The sequence below is a fragment of the Terrapene carolina genome, unplaced genomic scaffold (genome assembly GCF_002925995.2).
Source record: "Terrapene carolina triunguis isolate 2854851 unplaced genomic scaffold, T_m_triunguis-2.0 Scaffold31, whole genome shotgun sequence".
Classification (NCBI taxonomy): domain Eukaryota; kingdom Metazoa; phylum Chordata; order Testudines; family Emydidae; genus Terrapene; species Terrapene triunguis.
This window is the reverse complement of record NW_020664382.1, coordinates 6700778-6727995: the sequence shown is the minus strand read 5'-3', so window position 1 is coordinate 6727995 and position 27218 is coordinate 6700778. Positions and strand designations below refer to the sequence as shown.

The 27218-nt window shown below is 43.3% G+C and overlaps 1 protein-coding gene across 1 annotated transcript in view; it reads left to right on the top strand.

Annotated features, from left to right (window-relative positions):
- LOC113406461 (chloride intracellular channel protein 6-like) overlaps positions 1–24064 on the top strand; it is a 46845-nt gene extending 22781 nt beyond the window's left edge. Inside the window, 5 exon segments of the mRNA XM_026651530.1 lie at positions 12861–12970; positions 13523–13648; positions 16485–16591; positions 20986–21167; positions 23802–24064. Coding sequence (XP_026507315.1) covers positions 12861–12970; positions 13523–13648; positions 16485–16591; positions 20986–21167; positions 23802–23963 — 687 coding nt within the window. The 3' untranslated portion in view covers positions 23964–24064.
- Positions 24065–27218: the final 3154 nt, after the last annotated feature.

The window sequence follows — 27218 nt, the reverse complement described above, 5'->3', positions numbered from 1 at the left end:
AAAAATGTGCCGCCCCAAGCACCAGCTTGTTTGGCTGGTGCCTAGAGCCGGCCCTGACTAGGAAATACTTTCAGCCTTTCAAAAGACTCATGGTGAGAAGCCAACAGACTGGCTAATGAAAGGGACACTTCACCAGAACCACAATGAAGATTAAATACAGAGAGTAGCAAAGTATTGGTCATCCTGTTAGCTTAGGGCTTGTCTACACTGGCACTTTACAACACTGCAACTTTCTCGCTTAGGAGGGGTCTGAAAAAACATCCCCCCCCCCCCGAGCACTGCAAGTTTCAGCATTATAAAGTGCCAGTGTAGACAGTGCACCAGCGCTGGGAGCCACTCCCCCCGTGGAGGTGGTTTTTTTAGAGTGCTGGGAGAGCTCTCTTCCCAGCGCTCTTCCACGACTACACAAACCACGTTAAAGCTCTGCCGTGGCAGCGCTTTAATATTGCTAGTGAAGATATGCCCTTATGCAACAAGTGAAGTAGAAGACCATCTATTAGTCATTTACCTTTGGTAGTGATGAGGAGATAAGAATAACTGGGATAGCATTGTTAAAAAGTTTGAAGAGAATTTCTTTTCAAAAGGAACGTAACACATGGATGGTCATGCTTTTACCAAAGTTGCTAAGACCTGGAGAAAGTGTGGAAGCATTTATAGAAGCCTATATGAAAAAGAATGGTCACTTTGGTATCAGTAAGGAAGATTACATAGAAAGTTGTTTAACAGTTGGGGTTTAAAACAAAGCACTTCCAGAAAAATTGCAATCAATGTCTGAGCTAAGAAGCAGGGGGACAGATCCAGCTAGGGCACTCCCAACTTGGACAATTCTTCAGGTGATAGTTCTGCTCCACCTCCCGGTGGAACTCCCCAGCCAGGCACCAGCTCTTCCTGCTCCCATTTCAGATTCTTCTACCTCCTGCAGCCTCATTTCATCAGCCACTGGATGATGGGAGGGGAGAGAACTAAACTCCCTAATCCTAAAGGGAGAAAGTAAAAGGGGAAGGGCCCCTGTGCCCTTCAGTGAAGGAAGGGAAGTTGTGTTGCCAGGTATTCCTCCTTACATGAACCCTATTATGAAATATTTGAAAATAGGTGCAAAAAAGGTATGCCCCCCTCCCCCTCAAAAACCAAACCATTTTTGGTCAAACTAGGGATGTCAATTAATCGCAGTTAATTAAAGCAAAACAGATTAACTAGATTTTTAAAAGTAATCGCAATTAATCAGTTTGAATCACGATTAAACAGAATGCCAATTTAAATTTATTATAAATATTTGTGGATTTTTTCTACATTTTCAAATATATTGATTTCAATTACAACACAGAATACAAAGTGTACAGTGCTCACTTGATATTATTTTTGAATATTTATACTGCAAAAATGATAAAAGAAATAGTATTTTTCAACTCACCTCATACAAGTACTGTAATGCAATCTCTTTATCATGAAAGTGCAACTTACAAATGTAGAATTTTTTTTCCACATAACTGTACTCAAAAAATCCAAAACAATGTAAAAAAATTTAGAGCCTACAAGTCCACTCAACCCTACTTCAGCCAATGGCTAAGACAAACAAGTTTGTTTATATTTATGGGAGATAATGCTACCTGCTTCTTATTTACAATGTCACCTGACAGTGAGAACAAGCATTTGCATGGCACTTTTGTAGCTGGCGTTGCAAGGTATTTACATGACAGATATGCCAAACATTCATATGCCCCTTCATGCTTCAACTTGTAGAAGTTTTAAAAATCTTTTATCAGTGCAAATATTTGTAATAAAAATATAAAGTGAACACTGTATACCTTGTATTCTGTGTTGTAATTGAAATCAATATTTTTGAAAATATAGAAAAACATCCAAAAATATTTATAATAAATTTAAATTGGTATTCTATTACTGTTTAACAGTGCCATTAAAACTGTGATTAATCGTAACTATTTTTTTACTTTAGGGATTAATTGCAATTTTTAAAAATGGTTTGACAGCTCTAGTTCAAACTTCAAACCAAAAAAACAGGAAATACAAAATTTCACCCTCAGGCAGAGGTGAAAGTAAACCGGTACGCCCCAGTACGGCGTACCGGCTTCCCCAGCCGGCAATTTAAAGGGCCTGGGGCTCCCAGCAGCGGATGGAGCCCCAGGCCCTTTAAATTGCCGCCAGAGCCCTGCTGCTGGAGCCCTAGGGTAGCGGCAGCGGGGCACCGGGGGTTATTTAAAGGGCCGGGGCTCCTGCTGCCTCTACTGCCCTGGGCCCTTTAAATAGCCGCCGGAGCCCCGCTGCTGCTACCCCAGGGCTCCAGCGGCTATTTAAAGGGCCCAGGGCAGTAGAGGCAGGAGAACCCCGGGCCCTTTAAATAGCCCCCAGAGCCCTGCTGCCGGAGCCCTGGGGTAGCAGCGGCAGCCGGAGGCTCCGGCAGTGGTTTAAAGGGCCCGGGGCGGTAGCGGCGGCTGAGCCCTGGGCCCTTTAAACTGCTGCCAGAGCCCCCAGCTGCTGCTGCTACCCTGGTGGGGGAGGGCACTTACAGGGTGGGCTGGGGCTGGCTCTGACCCACCCATCCCAACCCCTTCCGCCTGAGGCCCCGCCCCTTCCAGGGGCCAGAGCCGGCCCCAACCCAGCCCCGCACTGGTAAGTCCCTATTTCTACTTTCACCCCTGCCCTCAGGCATTTGCGAGACACATGGAAAATTTTAGCTCAATATGTGAAAGTTTCAGAAAGTTATGAGTGACTGAAATCTGAGAGGTTCTGATAGAAGCTGTTATGAAACTTTAGCTGCAGCAATTTCTGTGGTCATGCAACTGCAGAATACATGAAACCTTAACTATTGGATCATACCATATATACAATATAAAAACAAATAATAATACTTAACTCTTATGTAGAACTTTTCATCTGTAGATCTCAAATGCTTCACAAAGGAGTGCACTATGAAAATCTCCATTTTACAGATGGGGAAACTGAGGCATGGGGATGGTATGACTTGCCCTAGCTCACCTAGCAAACCCATGTCAGAGCCAGGACTTGAACTGAAGTCTTCTGAGTCCCCCTCCAGTGCCCTATTCAGTAGGCCACACTGCCTAGTAAAAGCCCCTTTGTTAGCATGTTGAAACAAATGAGGGGGGGAGGGATAGCTCAGTGGTTTGAGCACTGGCCTGCTCAACCCAAGGTTGTGAGCTCAATCCTTGAGGGGGCCATTTAGGGTAGGGTAGGGTAGGGCTGGGCTGGGCTGGAGGGAGGGAAAGTACTTGGTCCTGCTGTGAAGGCAGGGGACTGGACTCCATGACCTTTCAAGGTCCCTTCCAGTTCTATGAGATAGGTATATCTCCATATATAAAAAAAAAAAAAAAAAAAAGCTTAAGACAGGCTTACATCCAGCCCTGTGAGCTTAAATAGAAGAGGAAAGAATGGTGCAAGGAACTTTTCCCTCCACTTTGGACCTTTGTGCTGGTCCCATACACAAAGCAAACAATGGGAGAGTAGAACAGTAAAAAATTGATGAAAATAGTAGAGCATAAGTTGTTAATCCCATTAAGCAATGGCTTGTGATTACAAATAGCAATAATAAAATGATACCATCACAGTATACAGATCATTGCCTAAAAGGGGACTTAATGAAAGCTTTTATACGGGCTTTAATATTTTCCTTGTCTGCAGACACAGCCATCATAAATGTTTGATTAATGAACTCATTAAGCCCTGACATGACTAGGAAAGACATACTTACCCCATGACCCATCATAATTAAAACGTGAATGCCATTTGTTCAAGATAGTAGCTGGAATCATTTATTTAAGTAGCAGAACAACATAAAAAACAGCTTTTGACTTAGCCTGATGAATTAGCTCACCCTCATGGACAAAACTGAAAGATTAGGCTTGTTACATCAATCACAGTGATTCATGGGTAGAAGGCAACTTGCAGTACCACCTGGTATTCTATCTATATTTACATGGATATTAAAATTATAGCTGCTTGGAAAATTTCCATGAACTATTTTCTATGGACAAAAAAAAATGAAAATGTTAGCAATTTCCCCACCTTTCCTAACCAGCTGTAAGTCACGGTGATAGCAAAATGGGGAAACCCATTCAGTCCTTAAGAGGGCAGTGAGAAAGTATAATGAAGTTCTGTACGCACACCAAGCAGAGCTTGCAGTAGTAGAGCACTGATCAGCACTGCAGAGAAAGTTACAGAGATTTCTACTCATAGGCTGCAAAATTCCATAGCTACACTACGTGTCTCACACCGTTAGCAAGTCAGGCAGGTGGGCCATTCTTGATTCTCTTACCACTGCATCAGGTTCCTGCCAGGGCCGGCTCTGGCTTTTTGGCCGCCCCAAGCAAAAAAAAAACAAACAAAAAAAACCGGGGCGGCCAGAACGGCACAGGAAAAAAAAAAAAACCCCCCCGCGGCCCGGCTGGCGCGCGGGTGCAGGGGGACTGGCTTGGGGGGGAGGCGGAGGGAGCGGGCGGGAGAGAGAGAGAAGGAGGCGGCCAGGGCAACAGCAGGGGCGCTGCCACGCGACCCTCCCGCTGCGCTGCCGCCTGCCGCGAGGGCTCCGCTCCGGTCGGCGGGGCGGGAAGGAAGATTACTGCCCTGCAGGGCGCTCTGGTTCTCCGCGCCGCCGCCCCCTACAGGGCGGCCAGAGCGGAACAAAAAAAACAACCCCTAGAATTGGGCAGAATGCCGCCTCCAACAATCTGCCGCCCCAAGCACCAGCTTGCTCAGCTGGTGCCTGGAGCCGGCCCTGGTTCCTGCAATGTGACATAGGAAAAGAGTCTTACTCTCCAGAAGAAGCAGCACTTACTATACAGAAAAATCCTTCATGTCAGGATGGAGTGGTTCAGTCAAAGCTGGATTGCTTGATCCATAGACAGACAGACATATTTTTTAAAAAAACCCATGGTTAATAAGAAGTGTACAGGCACTGTGGATGAATTCAGTCCTTTGCAGAGGGCCTGCAGAGGACTATATACCACTTTGACCCTCAAAATAGGGCTTAGGTGACGCATGGGCCTTGCGTAGACCTGCACAGAGGTGAATATGGGATATACTATTTTACAAGGCGACTTGAGGAGCATGATGTGTTGTCAGGTCTCTTAATTTTATTTTATTACAGGTCCTGATATTTGGTGCTTTTCTTAAAGTCTCAGCTCCAGGAACCATAATTTTGTGACAATCACAACTTGTACTTTACCCCTGACAATTTTAATCCTCTATTTACTAAACCTCAGTGTCATAATTAAGGATTTCCTTAATAGCCAAAATATCTGATTGACTGATTAAATGAATGATGGAGGTTTTATTTTACTGTGTTGAATGTACTTATTTGTTAACCTGTTTCTAACTTGTGAAAGTGACTTTGTAAACACTATTAGGCTGTGCAGATATACCCAAAACATGTTAGAATAAGATAATTGTACAGATTAGTACACTGTACAGTATGTTACCTGTGATATTACTGTATGTATGATGGGATTTTCTTCTTTGGGGGCAGCTTAGAAAACATTGCATTAGCATTTTAGTGAGGGTAATAACATGTAATTGTTCTGTGCTTTGGTTGCTCTGGAAGCTGTCTGTGTGTGTGGAAGTTGGGTTGGGGTGGGGATGGGGAGGAAAAGACTCAGGCAGTGTGTTGACCTTAATTAGAATAATTAAACCAGCTTTTGATTCTGGCTGTTAGGCTGTCCTAGCACTGTGGCAAGCTAAAAGGTGGATTCCTGCATACAAAAGTTCCTGCTACCAGATTCAGGACAAGCTGCCCTGGAATCAGTATTGCACATAGATTGAAATTTGAAGGCAGGGGCCCATTTTAACAACTTTATCATCAGAGGGTTGGAGTCTGGACTGTACAGAGCCTTGGCAGGCACTGGTACCGTGAATTAAGCTGATTGAAAATGAAATGAGGAAAAAGTGAGGCACATGAGCTGGTGTGCCATACTAATATCTTTAGTAGGGCACTATACCAAAATTTTATTTCCCCTCCACTGCCACTCAGCTCCCCTATGCAGCTAGGAACTGGGTCTTCATTTGCGTCTCACTCTTCTGTGAAGACTGGGGTACAATGTCTAGTGGTAGCATTCTGTATTGTTACACTGGGGCCCCAGATGTTTGCGGTTCTGAGGGTATGCCTTCACTGGGGCTGGGGGTGTAATTACCAACTCAGGCAGTCATAACCAAGCTAACTCTGATCAAGCTAGCATGCTAAAAATTAAAAGGGGAGCCATGGAGGCACTAAGGGCAGTAGGGGCTAGTCACCTGAATACATACTTAGGGTCTCAGACGTGCTCATGCTTGAGGTGGCTAGCCCCTCTGGCTGCTTGCGCTGCCATGGCTACACTTCTAGTTTTAGGATATTTGCTCAATCAAAGGTAGCACACGTACGTCTTCCTGAGCTGGAAATTACACCTCCAGCATAGACATATCCCTGAGTCTCACGCCAGGGGTGATAGGAACAGGGAATGCTGAAGACAACAAGTTCAGGCCATTGAGAAAGAGCTAATGATATCTGATTTGGTGGCATTTCTCACGCTCTTTGCACTGGTATGTATGACTATGTAAGGTGCAAGGCAGTGGAGAATCAGGCATGCCTGGCATCTCTGATTCACTAAAATGTGAACATTTTTGTTGCACTTTGGATGTAAAGATATTTGTACTAATTTGTTCCCGTGTCTAAAGATTGGTATATATTAGAAGGTGTATTGGGCAAGTTTATCTGGAGAAAGAATTTAAAATTCATATTTACAATCTGAAGATTATGATTTTATCATTATTAGAAATTATATGGTTGGATGGTATCTTCTGTTGAGTTTTCTGCTTATAACATAGAAATGCACTGGTAACAGGGTTCACTCACCACTGCAGCACCTCCTGTTGGTTGTCCTGGGGATTAGCTCTGCTCACCAATGCACCCTCTTCTGGTGATGTCTTGCCACAGTCATGTCTGCTCCAGGACCCACGTCACTCCAAGGATCATGGCGTCCTCTTCAGGACACAACCCTCTGGCTATGCTGCACTCTGTGTTCCCTCCCTTCCAGGGAATGTACCACAGTCCCTCAGTCCAGCCACTGCCTCAGTTCATTTCTTTGGGCCACTTCCCCATGACCCCCCACATTCTTCATCCTAACCTCAGGGCTTCAGCCTGCCAGTCTTAGCAGCTATCCAGGAGCTCTCTCTAGCTTCCCCAATCCTTGCTGGCACTCCTTCCTCCTACTAGGAGCCTGAACTTCCCACCTCACGCTCCAGGCAGCTACTGAGGCTGCTCTGCCCTGCAGCCCTTCTTATATGGGCCTGCCCAGCCCTCATTGGCTCCTCCTCAAGCCCCTCTCCTATTGGCTGCTTTCTGCGCAGCATCCCTAGGGATCCATTAACCCCTTACAAGCCAGTCTGGGGCAGATGCTCCATCACAGCACCTTTAAACTAAAGGGAAAAAAGATTCAAAATCAGGGTTTCTGCTTGATCATCTCCATCCTAACCTTATAATAAGTCACGAGTTGCTATGGCATTTTGGAGATCTCTGGTATCTATCATAGGTTTTTCTAAGGTCCCTAGGAACCTATTGTGAGTGTACAGCATAATATTTCCCACTACATGTAGGAAAATGGAGTCTTCACAAGGTTTTCCATTAACCCTTTACTGCCATCCCCAAATAGAACCTTGAAGCACAAAAAATGAAGTTCAGGTTTCAAAGGATATTAAGTTCTGCATCAGATTCATAGACTGTTAAAATGACAGGAAAGAGCTTAGACAACTTAGGGTCATCTGCCTCAGGTCCTGTGCTCCACCTCTTGCAGTAGCTGTAGGTCAGTAGCTTCTTGTGCTGCTGATGGCTTTCAAGATTTGCTGTCTCCTGCCTCCAACTTTGCTGTTGTTAGAGGCTGTCCCTGCAGAGTTGGAGGCAAGCTATTGGCATCCATAATTGTATCAGAGGTGGCTAATGCAGAGCCCCTGAAGGCCCATGACAGCTGGTCTTCTTCCCATTCCATGAAGTTGGGGCCCCCTGCAGCTACAAGTCTTTCAGGCCTTTAAATATGGTGCTGTCTACATGACAGTCCTCCCCAGTAATATGAAGAGACAATGGTTTGGGTATGACTACATGAGAGACTGCCTCTCTCCTTGCAGTAGTTGAGATCAGCTGGGACATCTGAGTGAGTAGTTCCCTGGTATAAGTAGGAGACAGCTGTTGGCAGAGTATTCTCAGTTTGGGGCCCTTAGCTCTAGAACTCACTTCCCTGACTTGGGCTTACATAGCCAGAGTTTGTGGACCTTCAGGACATGTTGCATTACAGGGCCATCATTTTAGAAAAAATTAGGAGAGACGGGGAAAGTTTGGTCAGCATTCTCACTTCATGGCTGCTCTTGGGGGATTAGAGGGCTGATCCCATCCTGGGGGTGTGGAGTGGAACGGGGAGGTGGCGGGCTGGTCCTATGTCAGATATTGGGAGGAAGATGGGCTGAGGTGTGTGTGTGTGTGTGTGTGTCACCGATGGCTGGCGCAGGACAGAGATTGGGGCCTGGCCTCTCCAAGCTGAGCTCAAGCCCAGGGCGCCACCGCTGTTTCCTGTCCAGCCAGTGTGGAGAGGGAGTGGTGCTGACAACACAGTGATAAGGAGCTCTGGGCCAGCCTGCCCCACAGTGGCCTCCAGAGACCTGAGGGAGACACCTCATCACTGGCTAGCAAGGAGCTATGAAAAGTGAGGGGGAGGGACAAAACCAAGGTGTGGGGGCATAAGGGAAATGCCCCCTCTGCCCCATAGCAAATGACACCCCTATTGCACAGCCTGTATGCCCAGGCTTCTGGGTCAGGAGGGGTGAATTGATGTGCTGCCAATGTTTTAAAAAGGAACTCCCACAAAACTTTTTAGCTTGGGAGCTTTTTAACTTGTTATAAAACTTGTGTCCCAGAGGGAAATGGAGAGACATTGGGAAACAATTTAATTTACTTTTGGTTTTAAATCAAAATGCTGATTTTGTAACCACAGGAGGCAGCACCACTGGACAAACACAGTAAACTACATTCACTAGAAAATTCATAGTTGGTTCCTGAAAATAAATAGACTAATATCATGCTGCTAGTATACCTTGGTGTTCATCTTGCATAATATGGAAAGGGACAAAACCTGCAAACTGTTGGACTTCAGTGGGATCCAAAGAGCCCAACAGCATACAGGACTGGGCCCTAAAATTATTGAAAAAAATATTTACATTATTTTCAAGACATTTAGAGCTTGTTGTATAATTCTTTGGCAATGTTTTGTCCTTCATTTTAGCCATTTCCCCATTATTTTAAGCACATCTCTCACTGGTGGTTACCAGCAACTTGATAGATGTATAGGAGAAAAAGGAAAGAGGTCAGCTATTCGTTATTGTATTCATAATCTATTGCAAAATGGACAAATGGGAAAATCAGTATTATTCCCCTAAATCAAGCTGATGCCCCCAGAACATAAAACTTTCTCAATCATTAAAACATTGCACTTATAAAAAAGCCATCCTGGTGCTTCTATAGCAGTTCCAAAAGCTGCCGATTCCTAAGCAAACAGATAACTACGTTGTTGGTAGACTATTTGTCATTCCAGTTTAATAACAAATTGATGGACTCATTGTCTACTTCGCTTCTGCATTTGTCATGGTAACGTGTCTGTCTTCATCTGGATCCCTGACTCCACCTTATGGAAAGTTACACAGAAGAGCAGGATGGAAGTTGCTCTTTTGAGTCCCTGAAATTTACTGTTACCAAGGTGATGGGAGACAAAACAAACTGACAGCCTGGCTGTCTATATTCCCTCAGCTTCAGTAGCAAAAGTTAGAGGGACCCAAGCTTCTAACTTTTATGTCAAGGGAAATTGGTACAGGATCATGAAAAGAAGTTCATTCTATTGTGATTGTTGATCACTTAACGATCTGTAAAGTTCTCTGAATGCAACAGGAAGCCTGACAAGGGGATTTCTTTTGCTATTAAAGCCCTAGTGAATACAGAGTGAATGTCCGATTGTTTGGGAAGAATGGGTATATGTATTGCTTTTCAGGAGAGATGCCCCTTGTTTCCTCAAGGTGCAACAATTTACTATCATTTGAGATTATTTTTAATTATTTTTTTATTCTGTATAAATCAAATTCCCTTGTCATAAATATACAACTGCTTTTGATGAGTTTAAATGCCTTTGTACCTTACTTTTCAGCACTATCTGTAAAACTCTAAAATTCCATTTTCATTTTTGTTTCATTTTGAAATGCCACCACTGATCATTACCTAGTAGCAGGGACAGGTGTGGTGTCCCACCATCCCAAAATAAAATAAAAATTAACTGACTTGTTCACCATTCTCACACCTCCCTCTGCACTATCTGTTTTTTTTTTATAAATAAATAGGGTAAACGTGTGTCCCTAAAGAGAGGCATATCCCTGTTTTCAGGGCCAGTTCCATCAGTTTTTTAATAGAAAACAGTGTTTTGTCCCATAGGCGCTGACTCCGTGGGTGCTCCACCCACTGGCGGCCCTGCCAAATAGCTCCTGCCCCTCCCTCCCAGCGCCTCCCGCCTGCCACGGATCAGCTGTTCAGTGGCATGCAGGAGGTGCTAGGGAGAGGGGGCGGAGTGAGGGCAGGGCGGCCAGGGGAGGGGATGGAACAAGGTGGGAAGAGGCAGAGCAGGGGTGGGGTCTTTGGGGAAGGGGTGGAGTGGGGGCAGGGCCTGGGGGACAGAGAGGGGTCAAGCACCCCGGGGGAAATGAGGAAGCTGGCGCCTGTGTTTTGTTCTTACTTTGGTAAGTCGTGGCAGACTGCTCACTTGAAGGAGCTGACAGCCAGCTGAGCTGGTGAAATTAAAAGCAGCCTGGGTAGGCAGATAGGCATCCCCAGGTCTGTTATACAATAGCACCCTTCTTCAGCCAGAACATGAAAACAAGAGCTTAGAGTGATGTATAACTTTGTATTACAATATTTATATCCTATTTAACTAATGCTTCCAAACAAAATTCTCCATGATATTATGGTGGTGTTTATCAGCTTGATAATCATAGCCTTTATTAATGTTGATGTATCCTAGCAATGGAGCATAATAAAGTCAAGAAGTTAGGTGTGCCAGTAACTCCTATCTTGTTTTTGGAAAACCCTCATGTGACAGGTATGGAGTCCATTGTATTAAAAATGCAAAGTTTATGTATTATTGTGAGATTGTACGTAACTTCTCTAGGGAGGAAACATGGCCAGTGTAAACCTTGGAAAGTGTTATAAGCTTCAAAGAACTATACTGAACAATGGGCCAGACAAGAATGACTGAGTTAAGAGGGAATCTCTAGCGGGAGGTAAATACAAATTTATCCTGTTCTAGTTATGCCAAAGCTGTATAAAGTAGTGGTTCTCAACCAGGGGTACGTGTAACCCTGGGGGTATGGAGAGGTCTTCCAAGGGGTACATCAGCTCATTTAGATATTTGCCTAGTTTTACAACAGGCTACATAAAAAGCACTAGCAAAGTCTGTACAAACTAAAATTTCATACAGACAATGACTTGTTTATACTGCTCTATACACTACACACTGAAAAGTAAGTACAATATTTATATTCCAATTGATTTATTTTGTAAGTATATGTTAAAATGAGAAAGTAAGCAGTTGTTCAATAATAGTGAGCTGTGACACTTTTGTATTTTTATGTCCGATTTTTGTAAGCAAGTAGTTTTTAAGTGAAGTGAAACTTGAGGACACACAAGACAAATAAGACTCCTGAAAGGGGTACAGTAGTCTGGAAAGGTTGAGAGCCACTGGTATAAGGAAAGACAGAGGGCATATCTACACTACAAACTTTTGCCAACACAAGTTACATTGGCATAAAGCCACCACAGTTAGTATATTGCTTGTGCGCGTACATACTTGGCTTCTTGCATCGGCGCTGCTCATACTCACCAGGAGCGCTTGTGTTGATTCACAGTGCAGTGCACCATGGGTAGGTGCAACTTGCCACCATCCAGTACACTATCTTTGGGAAGTTTTTGCAATGCATGGTGAGGCAGAAACAAATCACACAGAGGTCACTGGGAGCAAATGGTCAACTTCCCAGCATGCAACTTTCTCCCTCCCATACTGTCATCTGCATCCCACAATTTTCATGCCTTTTGAAAAAAATCCCATGAACCTGCATGACCCTCCTCACTGTCCACCGTCTCTGACAGAAGCATGGAGCCGGCACTACTCTGACAATTGTCATGAGCATTGCAAGCACAGGATGCAGGCGAGATTTATTTGAATTAGCCTCCTAACTGCTGTTGGCACTACATCTCAATTAATGATGTAATATATTTTGCTACATCTTTTCGTTCTGTTTCCAGGAATCATAACTGGTATAAACATGTTAAGAATACATATAATTATTTAGAGATATTTATGTTAACATGGAATCTTTCTTTTAAAGTAATGCTATGATTTGAATTTTGTTCTCTAGTTTATAAAAAACATTAGTTATATACTGAAAAAAACCATTTTAGAACATCCATTTCTAAGGAGACATTACAAGTGCTTGGAGGAGTATATAAAGAAATATTGTATAAAACTATTTCATTATAAATGTGTCAAGTATCAGGGGGTAGCCGTGTTAGTCTGTATCCACAAAAACAACAAGGAGTCCAGTGGCACCTTAAGAAGTGAGGTTTTTTACCCACAAAAGCTTATGCCCAAATAAATCCGTTAGTCTTTAAGGTGCCACCGGACTCCTTGTTGTTTTCATTATAAATGATTACAGTGAGTTGTACCTGTTTTCACCAGATCTGAATTTTGTCCATATTCTTTAAACAGCAGACAGCTGACTGACTTTGCCATTATAAAAATAGTTTAGCTAAAAGCATATATTATTGTTTTTCATTGTAGGCTGGTAGTGACGGGGAAAGCATTGGAAATTGCCCATTTTCTCAGCGTCTCTTTATGATTCTGTGGCTGAAAGGTGTTATATTTAATGTAACAACTGTAGACTTGAAAAGGTAAGATTACAATATATATTTTCATTTTCAGAAGAACATTAGCAAAAATTATTTTAAAGACTGTATTGCTTGTGGTAGCTTTGAAATACACATGCAAACTGACTGACATTATTTATAGAGCTAATTGGTATTTTCATAGCTCTTTGTAGGCCAGATTTTTATCTGATTTAAACTGATGTAAAACAGTGATAATTCCACTGAAATCGATGGGGTTAACATGGTGTAAAATAGGTGTACGTGAGAGGAGACTCATGTTCTATATGGTCAATGCATGAAACAGATATTAATTAATTAATACTAATGAATGCTCACAACATCTCTATGAGGCATGAGGTTATGTCTTACCTTTACAGAGAGGTAAGCTGAGATAGAAAAGGGGAAGTGATTTGTCCATGGTTACCCAGTAGTTGCAAGGATAATTTAAACTATTTTATTTGCTTTAAATAATACCAGTATACTATTGTGAAGGTGGAACAGATTACTACTACTAAGTATAGGAATTTAAAATGTCTCTCACATAGCTACTTACCCAAGGTGTTTGTACCCTTTTAGAAAACCTGCAGACTTACAGAATCTAGCCCCAGGAACAAACCCTCCCTTTATGACTTTTGATGGTGAAGTGAAAATTGATGTCAATAAGATCGAGGAGTTCTTAGAGGAAAAATTAACACCACCAAGGTACTGTGCTCTTGCATGTCATATTTTGCTTTTAGTCCTTCATACTGCCTTCACTGCACTCCCTGACAAAATACCCACTGGTTTCAATGACAGCAGGATCAGGTCCTTGGTTACTTTCCTGCCTCAAAAAATATGTATGAAATATATTAGAGTCTGATTCTGCTCCGTTTGAACTCAATGAGCGTTGCTGTTGACTCCACTGGAAGCAGAAGTGAGACCTAGCATAATGGTGTTGTTCCTGTGAGATCGTGAGTGTTAGATGCTGATTGCTCGACTCCCAATGACTGAAGTTAATGGGAATTGACAGAGCTCAGCACCTCACAGGTTTGGACACAATTACTGTAAATTAAAGAAACTTTTTCAGTGTTAAAAAAATCTCTATTTAAATGTGCTCTTCCAGCAGTATTTTCTCTGGGCCAAATCGTCAGCTGGTGTCAGTTAGCACAGGTCCATTGATTTCAATGGAGCTTTGCTGGTTTACACCAGCCGAGGATCTGGCTCTCTGCATGTGCTGATAGTTAAGGGCAAGTCATCAGAAATTATTTGGTTTTACAGTCCATGCAATGGAGATTAACTACTAATTTGCTTTGTGTAATGTGCAATAACTGTCTGCAATTTCAGTATCAAAATTTCCTTTTCAAAGAGATGGCAAAAATAGCAGCTCCCTAGAGCTAATAAAGGGTCTGAGCCAACACCTATTGAAATCAATGAAAAGATTCCCGTGCCAATTTAAGTCAATAGGAACTGTCCTTTATAGCACTAATCAACTGATGATATCCTGCAAGTTTGTCATGATGCAGACATGCCAACTCTCGCGAATTGATGGTGAGAGATGCAATTTCTAATTAAAATTAAGCCTGGCTCCCACTGCCAGACTGGGAAATAGGAGAGGGGACCCCACTGCAGCTCACCCTAGGCCTGGGGAAGGAGAAGAACCCTAAGAGGAGCAGAGATAAGGCTGGTAGGGCTGAAATATGGCCTGGAGGCTGCAGGGGCACTGATTGTGTGTGTGTGTGTGTGCGTGTGCGTGTATTGATGGTGGGTTCTGAGCAGATGTGGTAAATGCTGGGTGGGCGAACTGAGTGCAGTGGGGGTCAATTGGGACTGAACTGAAGGGCGGCTGATGGGGGTTGGGGGACTGAACTGAGGGGGTCTGAATTGAGGAGGGTTGGGTGAAGACAGAACTGATGGGGGGACTGGAGGGCAGGATTAATTGTTGGGCAGGAGACAGACAGATGTGGAGGTAAGAGCTTTTGCAGCAGGGGCCAAACTCACAATATCCAGTACATGTGGGAGAGTGGGCAACACTAATTGTCACATGCACACACCCTGGCGAAGGGCAAGGTGGAGTTCAAAAATCAAGAGACTGACCTAAAACACCACAATATTATCTTTTTTTTTAAAAAATCTCATGATTATTGAGGGTCTGACTCATCATTTTTGATCTCTTGAAGTTAGTAATTATGTTCCTGAAAAATGCGACTTTAAGCGAAACGATGTTAAGCAAATCCAATTTCCCCATACGAATTAATGTAAATGGGGGGGGGGGGGTTAGGTTCCAGGGCAATTTTTTCACCAGACAAAAGACTATATTATATATACACATATACACAGTATAAGTTTTAAACAAACAATTTAATACTGTTCACAGCAATGATGATTGTGAAGCTTGGTTGAGGTGGTGAAGTCAGAGGATGGAAGAGGGAGGGATATTTCCCAGGGAATGCCTTACTGCTAAATGATGAACTAGAACAGCTGAGCCCTCAAGGGTTAACATGTTGTTAATGTAGCCTCACGCTCTACAAGGCAGCACAAATGGAGGGAGGAGAGACAGCATGGCAGACAGAGACTCTCACCTGAGATGTGCATTGCCCCTTTAAGTACGCTGACCCCACTCTAAGTACACTGCCTTTTTAAGTAGATCAGCATGTTCAGACAGCCCCTGCTGCCAGCAAGCTCCCTCTGTCCTGAGCCCTGTCGTGTCTCCCCCCTGCTCTATGGAGATGGGGCAAGTGGGGGGCAGGAGCAGGGGGGATGGGGACATCCTGACATTAGCCCCCCTCTTTCCCCCTCCCCCTTTGTACAGCAAGCAGGAGGCTCCTGGGAGCAGCTCCAAGGCAGAGGGCAGGAGCAGCACACGGCAGTGGTGGGCGGGATAGCTGAACTGCCCGGCAATTGATAGCCTGCTGGGAGGTTGCTGCACAGGGAACTTAGGGGAGTGGGGAGCTGATAGTGGGGCTGCCGATCCACCCTGGTTCCAAGCCCCCATTAGCTCCAACGGGCTGCTCTTTGTACAAGCAGTGGACAAAGTAGGCAGCTGCCAAACAAAGTTATAAGGGAGCATTGCGCAGCTTTAAATGAGTATGTTCTCTAATAGATCAGCAACGAAACAACATTAACCGGGACGACTTTAAGTGAGGAGTTACTGTACTGATGATGTCACTACAATAATTCTCAAAGAGTGAAATTCACTCAAGTGCAGAGGGCTCATGCAAGGACCTCCACACCATGATAGTAACCTACTGTTTCTCTATGTTTGTGCTTTGAGATTTCCCTCATTTTCTTCAAGTTGTAAAATAATGAAAGTTGATGAGTAGTTATGGCAAGAAATAGAATTAAACTTCTGGATACTAGGAGTAATTGAAAAACATTTGACACAGTATTTATTTTATATGGTCTAAGTGGTTTCCATTTTAGGAATGTTTCCTATGAAAAATACTTAGCCATACTTCGTTCGCAATGGAGTGGAATAAACTGCTGTTCATATAATACAGAAGTAGCTGAATGTCACAAAAGAAGCTAATTGTATGATATCCTTGTATTTTTAATTCCTCAGATACCCCAAACTTGGGCCAAAGCACCCCGAATCTAATTCTGCAGGAAATGATGTGTTTGCAAAATTCTCTGCTTTCATAAAGAACACAAGAAAAGATGCTAATGAAAGTAAGTACCTGCAATCTCTGCGTCATTACCATTGATAACTGGAATGAGTTGGAGTTACGTAATTACAGCATAAAGTTTTCCACTAACGTTTTGCACTAATGTTCAATCTGGAGTAACAAAACCTATCTGTATTTGCACTAAGGACTCATTCTAAGCAAAAGCTATCTGTGGCTTTCCAGGACATGGAAGCTCTGGAAAGCTGCAGATCCTGATTCTAGAGGAGGGTAACCTGTTCAAGAGAAAGACCAACACATATGCACTATGGTGAAAGGAAGAATTAGTAGTTTGTTGTTTTTGTCAACAAACTTCCCCCATCACAATGGCTTGGCTGAACAGTACACCTCTACCCCGATATAATGCTGTCCTCGGGAGCCAAAAAATCTTACTGCGTTATAGGTGAAACCGCGTTAAATCGAACTTGCTTTGATCCGCCGGAATGCGCAGCCCCGCCCCCCCCGGAGCACTGCTTTACCGCGTTATATCCGAATTCGTGTTATATCGGGTCACGTTATATCGGGGTAGAGGTGTATTTAAGGCCCTGATCCTGCAAATGCTTAACTTGCTAAAGGTGAGTAGTTCCACTGACTTCAATAAAACTACTCATGTCCAAAAAGCTAGGCATGTGCCTAAGAATTTGCAGGATCAGACCTATGAATGGAATACAAAAAAGCAAATGCTTTTTTCTTCAACTTTAAAAGAAGTGGTATAAATTTAATGAAATGAACATACTAAGTAAGTATATATAATGTGACGGGGCAAGGCCAGATGGCTATAGAAAAGTAGTGGGAGACAGATAAATTAGCCCCAGGCTAAACAAATCCCTGTTATCGGGATAAGTAAATGGCAGCTGCTCCAGGTCAATTAAGACACCTGGGGCCAATTAAGATCTTTCCAGAAGGCAGGGAGGATGCTAGGTTGATTGGGACACCTGAAGCCAATTAGGGGCTGGCTGAAACTAGTTAAAAGCCTCCCAGTTAGTCAGTTGGGTGCGTGTGTCAGGAGCTGTAGGAGGAAGCTGTGCTGTTGGAGGAACAAAGCAGGACAAACCATATCAGGCACAAGGAAGGAGGCCCCGAGGTAACGGTGAAGTAGATATTAAGGAAGTGGGGGCTGCTGTGGGGAAGTGGCCCGGGGAATTGTATACGTCCTGTTTCCAAAAAGTCAGCTACCATAGCTGCTACTATTAGGGTCCCTGGGCTGGAGCCCGGAGTAGAGGGCAGGCCTAGGCTCCCCCCTCCCCTCCCCGTTTAATCACTAAGACTGGGAGACAACAGAGACTGTGTGAGGGAGGGTAGCTTCTTCTCACCTCCCTTGCTGGCTTATGCTGAAAATGGCTCAGTAGGCTGTGACCCTTGCCCCTAGAGAGAGAAGGGCTATGTGGAGGGTCACAGTGAGTCTCTGAGGCTAGCGAAATCTGCCAGGAAGCGCGGGACCCACTGAGACAAGGACAGAGCTTTGTCACAATAAGTATAATATAGTCTAATTTTTTTGACAGTGAAATTGAAATAGCTAAGAGAATTAATTTGGAATAGTACTATTTGTGTAGTAATGACTTTTCTAGGCTTTCTCTGAAGCAATTTGACTAGCTCCAAAATGTGGGAATTTTTATGCCAATGCAATTTTTTAAAATCAAATAATTAAAATTTATTCTAAGACTATGGAATTATGGTACATATTTCTACAAATGGTCATCATGTTTCCTGTCCTAGAGGTAGATGAGAATTTGACAGAAATTCCTCACTCTCTGGACCAGCCGTTTACATTCACTGTGTGTGAAATCCCCTCCCCTCCCCCTTCACAAAGCTGAAATCAATAAGCTTTAAGTGGGAAACCAAGCAAGGGTTGGAATTCACCTTTCTCAGCCTACCAGCATGCTGAGGGGCTACATTGCCACATCCATAATTCAGAGCTCCTGTTTATCCAGCCACTGCATTCATATAAGGAAGGATCCAATGGCTGAACCTTTCCTCAACACCTCCCTTCTTGTGTCAGGTGGTGAGGAGCCCACCACCCACCATCTGGGGCACACACACAGTGTGAAGGTGCCCGCTACCATCTCTCTGTTGCTCTGAGCTGTTAGCCAATATTCAGGGCCTTGCTGGATTGTTTCTGTTGGGAGAAAAAATGGGTGATACAAAGCAGGTATCTCTTTGGTGCAATTCTGTTTATTTACAAAGAATGTACACAGAGTCCTGTTTCCCTGAACACAATAGAAACAACCAACAACATCAGGCAGTTTCCTTGCTTACAATTTCCAAGTCTCCCTCTCTAATCAGTTCTGTGCCCCAAAGAGCTCTGTTTTTGCTCCTTGTCAGGGCCATGCTTCTCTCTGCTGTCCCCTGGCTTTCTCCAAGCATTTCTGCCTTTGACATACACACAGCTACAAACAATCCCCTAACTCCTGCATTTGAAATCATAGAACCCCTAAAAGCACAAGTCTTAGCTTCCGATCAGGCCTTGCCATGTGTCCCATTGCCTTGAACTGTGGCTTCTGTTGTTTTCAGCTATATAACTGCATAAAGGGGCTTAGTTGCTCTGTCTGAAAGAGAGGTGCTTAGCATACCCCATTAGCTTTATCTAGGCCTGTGATTGTCTGTGCGTCAAAGATCCACTTGATGTCAGCCATTAACACCTTCCAGTATAACCACCTCTATCCTTAATGTCCTGGTATGCTGACATGGGGGCTTGAGTGGTGTGGAATGTTTCGTACTTGAACCTGTCCCTCTGCACTTAAGGAATTTTCGCCTTTCCTTAGAGCTGGTCGAAAAGTGTTTTTTTGTTTTTCCCCCCCTCACAGGAAAATTATGAACTTTCAGCAAAAATTCAAATACCAAAATAATTGGGACAAAAACTGAAATTGGGCTAAAAACTGAAAGAGAACGGTTTTTGGAAATGCTGCCCTAGTGCTTCATAAGTTTTGTATTTCAGGTGCTTCATGACCCCTTTCTCCTTTATAGGCTGGGCTTCGTGGTCAGACTACATCTCCCTTGATGGACTGTGGTCTTTCCTCTTGGAATTCATGTGAACTCTTGCCCATATTCTGTTATTGGAGAGGTAGTCTGCCTGGGTAGCCTGGCTCATAGAGGCGAATGGAGACATGAGTCAACAAAAGGTATGTCTACACTGCAATTAAAAACCCACCCCAAATCAGCTGGCCCATGCCAGCTGATTTGGGCTCGAGGGGCTCAGGCTAAGGAGCTGTTTAATTGTGATGTAGACATTTGGGCTCCATCTGGAGCCCAAGATGAAGGGTCTGAGAGCTGCAGCCCGAGCCCGAACATGTACACAGCAATTAAACAGCCCATTAGCCCCAGTCCCACAAGCCTGAGTCAGCTGGCAAGGGTCAGCCATGGGTTTTTAATTGCAGTGCAGACATATACCCTAAATTACAGCTCTTCGGAGGCACCATGGCAGCATTTCCAAATCAAAATCTTGGGTTTTGGCTGAAATATTTAGATAGCTCAGTGGTTTGAGCATTAGCTTGCTAAACCCAGGGTTGTGAGTTCAATCCTTGAGGGGGCCACTTAGGGATCTGGGGCAAAATCAGTACTTGGTCCTGCTAGTGAGGGCAGGGGGCTGGACTCGATGACCTTTCAGGATCCCTTCCAGTTCTATGAGATAGGTATATCTCCACTAGCACTTTTGCTATTCCCTTATTACATTAACACTTAGCAAGCTCAGTAAAGGATCAGGGCCCCATTGTGCTGGAGAGGGTACAGATACGGCAGCTGTACTTAACAAACATTATATCCCAGAGAGCTCTATGGACAGGTACACACTTAAAACTTTTGCCTCCAGAGTATTACTGGTTATGGGGGAGGTGATTTTTTTTTAATGACATTTCTATCCCAGCAAAAGCCTTTGTGTAGATGCAGTTAAACCAGCATAAAAGTGCTTTTACTGATGGAGCTTATTTTGCTTGAGGAACCAGCGTGAGCTATACCAGAAAAAGCATTCTTCTGCCAACAGAAGCTGCATTTACAGTAGGCTGTAAATGCTATACTGGCAAACCTTTTCTGGTGTAGACTAGGCCTACATTTCAGATAGGATTAATGGCAGAAACGGATAAACAATGTGGATGGTTTCAGAGAATGGGGTAATAATAAACTGAACAGATTAGGGAAAAAAAACAGAAGTCACAGCTCACCTGTTGCCTAACTAACTAATGTCAGATGGAAATGATTTATAACCATCCTAGCACAGGTAGTTCTCAGGAGGGATTTGAATTAGAATAAGGGAATATGACAAGAGTTTTTCCTATGCATTGAGGTTGGCATGGGAGAACTTCCATGTGAGTGGGCTTAGTGTTTGGAAATATCCGATCTCCTGGGTTTCTTCTACTTTTAGAGTGAACTCAATTCACTTTTCTCTAATCTCTATTTTTCTGACTCTAGATTTGGAAAAATCCTTACTTAAGGCTCTCAGGAGGCTGGATAACTATTTAAATACCCCCTTGCCTGATGAAATTGATGCCTATAGCACTGAAGACATCACTGTTTCCAGCAGGAAATTCCTGGATGGAGATGAGCTCACTTTAGCAGACTGCAACCTCTTACCAAAGCTCCACATCATTAAGGTTTGGATTTTCTCTTCTATGATGTGCAAAGACTGGCAACACTGATGCACAAGTGCATTTAAAAATGACAAAAAAAAATACCACATCTTTACTGAAACAGACCCACAAATGCTATCTCAACCCAGGGTGAGAATGTGAGTCAGAGTAAAATTTAGTCTAGCATGTCTAATATCCTTTGGGGTTACTCAAACAACAGCATAATGCCCTAATTCCATTTTTTTTATCTGACAATATAATTCCTAATGTCTGGATTCCACACTCCTTGTTAGATGACCTAGCTAAAAATAAATAATTTAGCTAAGAGTGCTGCTGCTAGCAGATAGATGCTCTGCAGCCTCTCACATTAGGCAGCAGTGGAGGCTATTATTGATTCCAGGATAGCATTACTGCCTTGGCTACAGTCACATTGTTATGGGCATCGCCGAGGTTCTCCTTGTAGCTGGGCACAAGGGGCTGAATGCACAAAAGGAGTTAGGAGCCTAAGTCCTTGTTTTGTGTGTCTTAATTCCGGTTTTGGGACCACTGTGTGATCATAAAACTCTCGCTGAAACCTGTAAGTGCCTAATCTCACTCGATGCCTAGGTTTTTGCAGTAAAAGTTCCTTAGGCACCTACGTTTCTGCCTCTAAGCATGCACCCTGTTGCCTCCTTGTGGGCATCTGGATGCCTAGCTTCTGCCTAAGCCCCAGAGTGATTCACAAACCAGGGGAAGTCATGTGTTTGGTTGTTTAAATCACCTGTGGGGCCTGAAAAGGTACATGTGCTCACTCGCTCTCTCGCTTTCACTCTAAGGGGCATTTGGACCAGAGAAAGTACACGCATGAGCATGACTCTGTAGCCTGGTGGTTAGCACACTTACTGAGGATATGGGAGACCTAGGATCTGGCCCCCCTGCTCCAATGAGTCTTTCATTATTTATCCACCGTGCAACAGCTTAAGTAGGCGAGATTGAGGGACTCCCTACATCAGAATATTTCATAGCCTGATGGTTGGAGCACTCTCCTGAGAGGTAGCAGATCCCTGTTCAAATCCCTTTTCCCCCTGAGGTGAGGCAGGGGTCTCCCTTATCCCAAGTGAGTACCCTAACCATTGGGCTAAAAGTTATGAGGGAGGTCCTCCTCTGCCCCCACCCCTGACTAATGCCTTTTGTGCATTCAGGCCCAGGCTGCTTTATTGGACACAACTGCTGGATCCCAACTGCTTCCTAGTCTACTGGGTCAGAGCAGCATCCAGCCTCTCTGGCAGACTCGTAGGGTACAGGGTACGTGTCTAGTACCTCTTCTTGGGCTGTGGAACCCTGAGGTCCAATGGCCCTAGGCCCAAGACCAGTGCTGATCCCCCAAGTCTCCCCAATAGCTTATGCACCCCCTCATAAAACAAAATGAAATCCATAAGACGCCAGACAGATTCCCCAAACTATCACACACATAATAACATTCTGGCCTTACATGCCTTCCTAAGTCTGCCCGGTTCCCTGAGGTGGGGACTGCGCCCACCCAATTGCCATATATGGACTGATTCTGAATATTTTTCTCTTTCATTATTCCCTCATAAATTTGGGGCTGAAATTTGACGTGTGAGTTCTTCGGTACTTCTCACAGGCAATGAACTCTCTCTGTAGTGCCCTCTCCTGTCAATGCCTAAGCCCATGCAGGTTGACTGCTGTGTCAGGTAGCAGGACCCAGAGGTGCAGGAGCTGCGCTTTTACCTGACCAGGCAAAGTCTTTCAGTGAGGGGGAAGGTACAGTTGACACATCATTTGTGAGTACGCAAGTGCATTTTTTATTCAAAATTTGCTTCCATCTTAGTTTTAGATCACCTCTGGTAGGGTATATTCCTCTAATATCTTTTATCTCAAGTTTCAGTATGTGAAGTAAGTATTAATTAAAACTGGCATGTGTCACAAGTTGTATATGTTCCAAATAAGCTCTTTGCCTTAAAATATCAACCAAACATCTATTAAAAGATTTCTGTTCATAGTCGGTGGGCTTTTCAAATCCACCTATGGAATTGGAGTATGCAGTTAGAAATGAATGGGAATTGGGCAACCAAAGTCCTTAGGCGGCTTTGAAAATCTCAGTTATTTGGTTTTGTAAAGTCTTTTCACCCCAAAACCTACATTTTTGAGCTTAAACTACTTGACAGTCCCTCTCTAAGGCTTGGTCTACACTAGGGGGGGATCGATCTAAGTAACACAACTTCAGCTACGTAAATAATGTAGCTGAAGTCAACGTACTTAGATCAACTTACCGTGGTATCTTCACCGCGGTGAGTCGATTGCTGCCGCTCCCCTGTCGACTCTGCCTGTGCCTCTCGCAGCGGTGGAGTACAGGAGTCGACATGAGAGCGCTCGGGGGTTGATTTATTGTGTCTAGACTAGACACAATAGATCGATCCCCGCTGGATCGATCGTTGCCTGCCGATCCAGCGGGTAGTGTAGACATACCCTAACTAACCAGCCTCCCCACGTCTGTTATCTTTCTCCTCTTTGTCTTTTTTTTCAAAATTTAAAACATCAAAAATGGATTGCTAAGACAGAAGAATTGAAGAAACCTATTGATTACAAGCATTGTGTGCACTTTGTTTACACAGCTCATGCCTCTAGCAATCTTTTTTTTTCTTTATTTTTTTTAAGGTTGTGGCAAAAAAATATAGGAATTTTGAGTTTCCACCTGAAATGACTGGGATCTGGAGATATTTGAACAGTGCTTATGCTAGAGATGAATTCACAAATACTTGTCCTGCCGATCGAGAAATTGAGTTTGCATATTTGGATGTTGCAAAGAGAATGAAGTGATGGATTAAAAGATATCTCTATTCTACATTTCTTCAGAGAGCTGGATGGGAACAAACCAAGATAAAAACAGAGTACATTATGCAGCATAATTTTAAATTCTGTGACTGGCCAATCCTTTTCTTTTCTTGCATTATATTAAGCTCACTTTTAAATTATATGTATGTATGTCTGCTTGTGTGTGTATACACATGCGTGCGCACACACACACACGTGTTACACATTCTGTGTTAAAGGTATCAGATCAAAATTCAAACATTTGTTGAAATTACAGTAATGGGCTAGGCACACGATTATTACAATATGGCTGGTTACTCATGGTAAAAATACTTAATTTTGAGAGTAATACTCCCTACTTCTTAAACATCTAGTATGCTTATTGCTGCCCCTAATTTCTCAGTTTATTTCAGCGCTATTGTCAAAACTGACAGTTGACCTAGAGATTTGTCTGAGAGGCAGAGGAACATTTTTCTCTCAAGATGTACCTAACAGAAAGTATCTGTGACCTTCTGGGCTGCATAAATCGTGGAAGACAGCACTATAGCTGTTGGCTGCACACCAGGCTGGTTTATCCAGGAGAAAGATCTGATTTGATGTGGAACCAACTCCCTCTTTCAAAAGCAACAACTCTATATGCCAGGGAGCTGTGGATCAGTTCAACAAAAACCCTGTTTCCCACACTGCACAAGTCCCTATTCTGTATATGTCTAGCCCTCATCTCTCTAAGATCTGCACAACCCATGGGACTTCCTCCTGCCTAGAAGTGGAGAAGAATAAATATTGCAGCTGACCTGTGAACTATGCAATAAAGTTACTTGGTGTAAGTGAAAAGAGAGGGGTCCTGCCCCCTGCACTGGGAGAGGAAATGGAAAACCTCCCTGCCCCAATTACTGAACTGAGGCCCCCTCCTTGACTCCTACTTGGTATTGGAAAGTAATGAATATGGGGGCAGGAGGGCTATTTAGGAGGTAGCCCTTTCCTTCTTCCTGACTGAACTCCAGAATGTGCTGTACAACCAGTACCAGTGAGAATACCCCATTCCCTTGGAACAGGGAACATACCATCGGAGGTCTATGGAACATGATTGAGCTACTGCCACAGAGGCTGCTTTCTGCTGGTACAGCCCTCAGAGGCACAACCTGTGCAAACCACAGCCCCTGCACTTGCCTGGGAGCAAGAGCTCCAGCCCAGCTACCAAAGCTGTGTTATCCCTATGGTCACCAGGGAGTCAGTCTCTGATGCTTTTGCACAGTATATTTTTGATAGGGTTATGTGTATCTAAAGATGCAGTAGATCTATGCATACTAGATAGATATGAAATAGATCAAAGTGTCTACTATAATAGCTACGTTTAAAAAAAAAAACCCCTCTATTTTAGAATAGACAACCTATTCCATATCAAGCAGACATCTGCTTTTCTTACAAGTTGTACTTGATTGTATATTTCCAGTTTTCAGGTATACTTTGTCTGCACTGTTTAATTATAAAAATACTCAGTTCTGATGCATATCTTGTATCTCAGTTATTTTTAAACAGTGTTAAATATTGAATTTTTATTTTGTTTTCTTTAGAGAAAACAGACACTTAAACCTGTTTTGCAGTACAGAACTTAAATATTGGGGTTGATAGCTGAGCAATCACTCACCAAATGTTACTAACTGCTGCTTTGTATTTTCCAACATACATATATATATTCTATATAATCTTTTCATATGCCTTACAAATTTGAACAGAAAATACACAAATTGATAAGTAAATTGAATATCCTGTGTTTATTTCAGTGCCAGTTTCCTGACATCCTGCAGTCTATCATTAGCTGGGATTTTGAGAGAGAGAGATGAAATTAACAAAACCTTGATTTGTCTTTAAGAACTGGAAGAACATTTTAGGCCCCGTCCTGCAATCAGTCCCACACGGGTGCAAGGATCTGCACACACAGACCTGATTTCAGGATTCAATCCCCAGTCTTGCTGCTCAGAAGTGTGTGTGTGGGGCTTATTGCTGATTCAACTGATAATGGTTTACTGTGTTAGCTACATTTTTTAATTCAATAAAGACTATCAGCTGTTATCCACCTTTAATCAATATGAAATTCAACATTACTATGTAATACAGTCTGTTGTATAGCAATATTGTATGTGCTTTACTTTTTTTTTTTTTTTTTTGCCTTGAGGTCAACTGGGGCCCTCACTTAGACACAAACCACCCTCAAGTTTGTGTCCTGTGCTCTTCTGAGCCTGCAGTCTCATTCTTTCAGCCAAAGGAGGCATACCCTGGATATGTAGAAAGTAATATATATATATTTAAAATCCTACATCATTCTGAAGTATCATTTGCTGAGATGGAGGGGCTTTGTCCCTGGATAAGACTGAAATCTGTTTTTTGTTATTCCCATGCTCCTCTTCCATCCAGCTGGAGGAAAAGGTTTATGGCCCCAATCCTACAATTCATTTCTCCTGGGTGGAGTAAATTGCAGGATTGGGGCCAACCTCAGCCTCATATATAGTGCTGAATACAACCGGGAGTTAAAGTTTTCAGGAAATATAGTTAGATGATAGTATAAGCAGGAATGGTCAAAAAGTGTAGAAAACTGAAAATTTTTCATAATTTTTTGTGAAACATTTTCATTTAAATTTTAAAAAAAGATTTATATTATATAATGATGGTCAAAAATAGCAACAACTTTTCACAAAAAATGCAAAAATAATTTCACCTACATTTCAAACAATGGAAAGTTCTTGATCAACTCTAATTAGCTGTCTGTCCAATTAGGGTTGCCAACTTTGGTTGGATGAATTCCTGGAGGTTTCATCACACAACATTATCTTTAAATTAAAGATGAATCTTTAATTCCTGGACACTCCGGAGGGTCCTGGAGGGTTGACAATCCTATGTCCCATACATATAAATGATACACCAGATTGCAACAAATGAAGCCTTCACGTTTGTGATGGGCTTTAAAAGCAGAATGAGAAAGACATATTCTGTGACAGGCCAGCTGGGGCAGGAAAGGATCCCACACAGCTCATTGGGGCATGCCTCATGCTAGAACAGAAAACTAAATGCCCTGCCCCTTTAAAAGCCAATTGCAACAACAACAACCTGTTTTCCCCCAGCCAAAGCAAAGGATTGCTTTAAACAAATCCCAGAGGGAGGGATAAAACCTCACCTACCTCACCTCAGCGCCAGTCCCCTTCAGAGATCCATCTTCTCACGACCACATTCACCTCCCAGTGGGATAAACCTCCCTCCTGCACT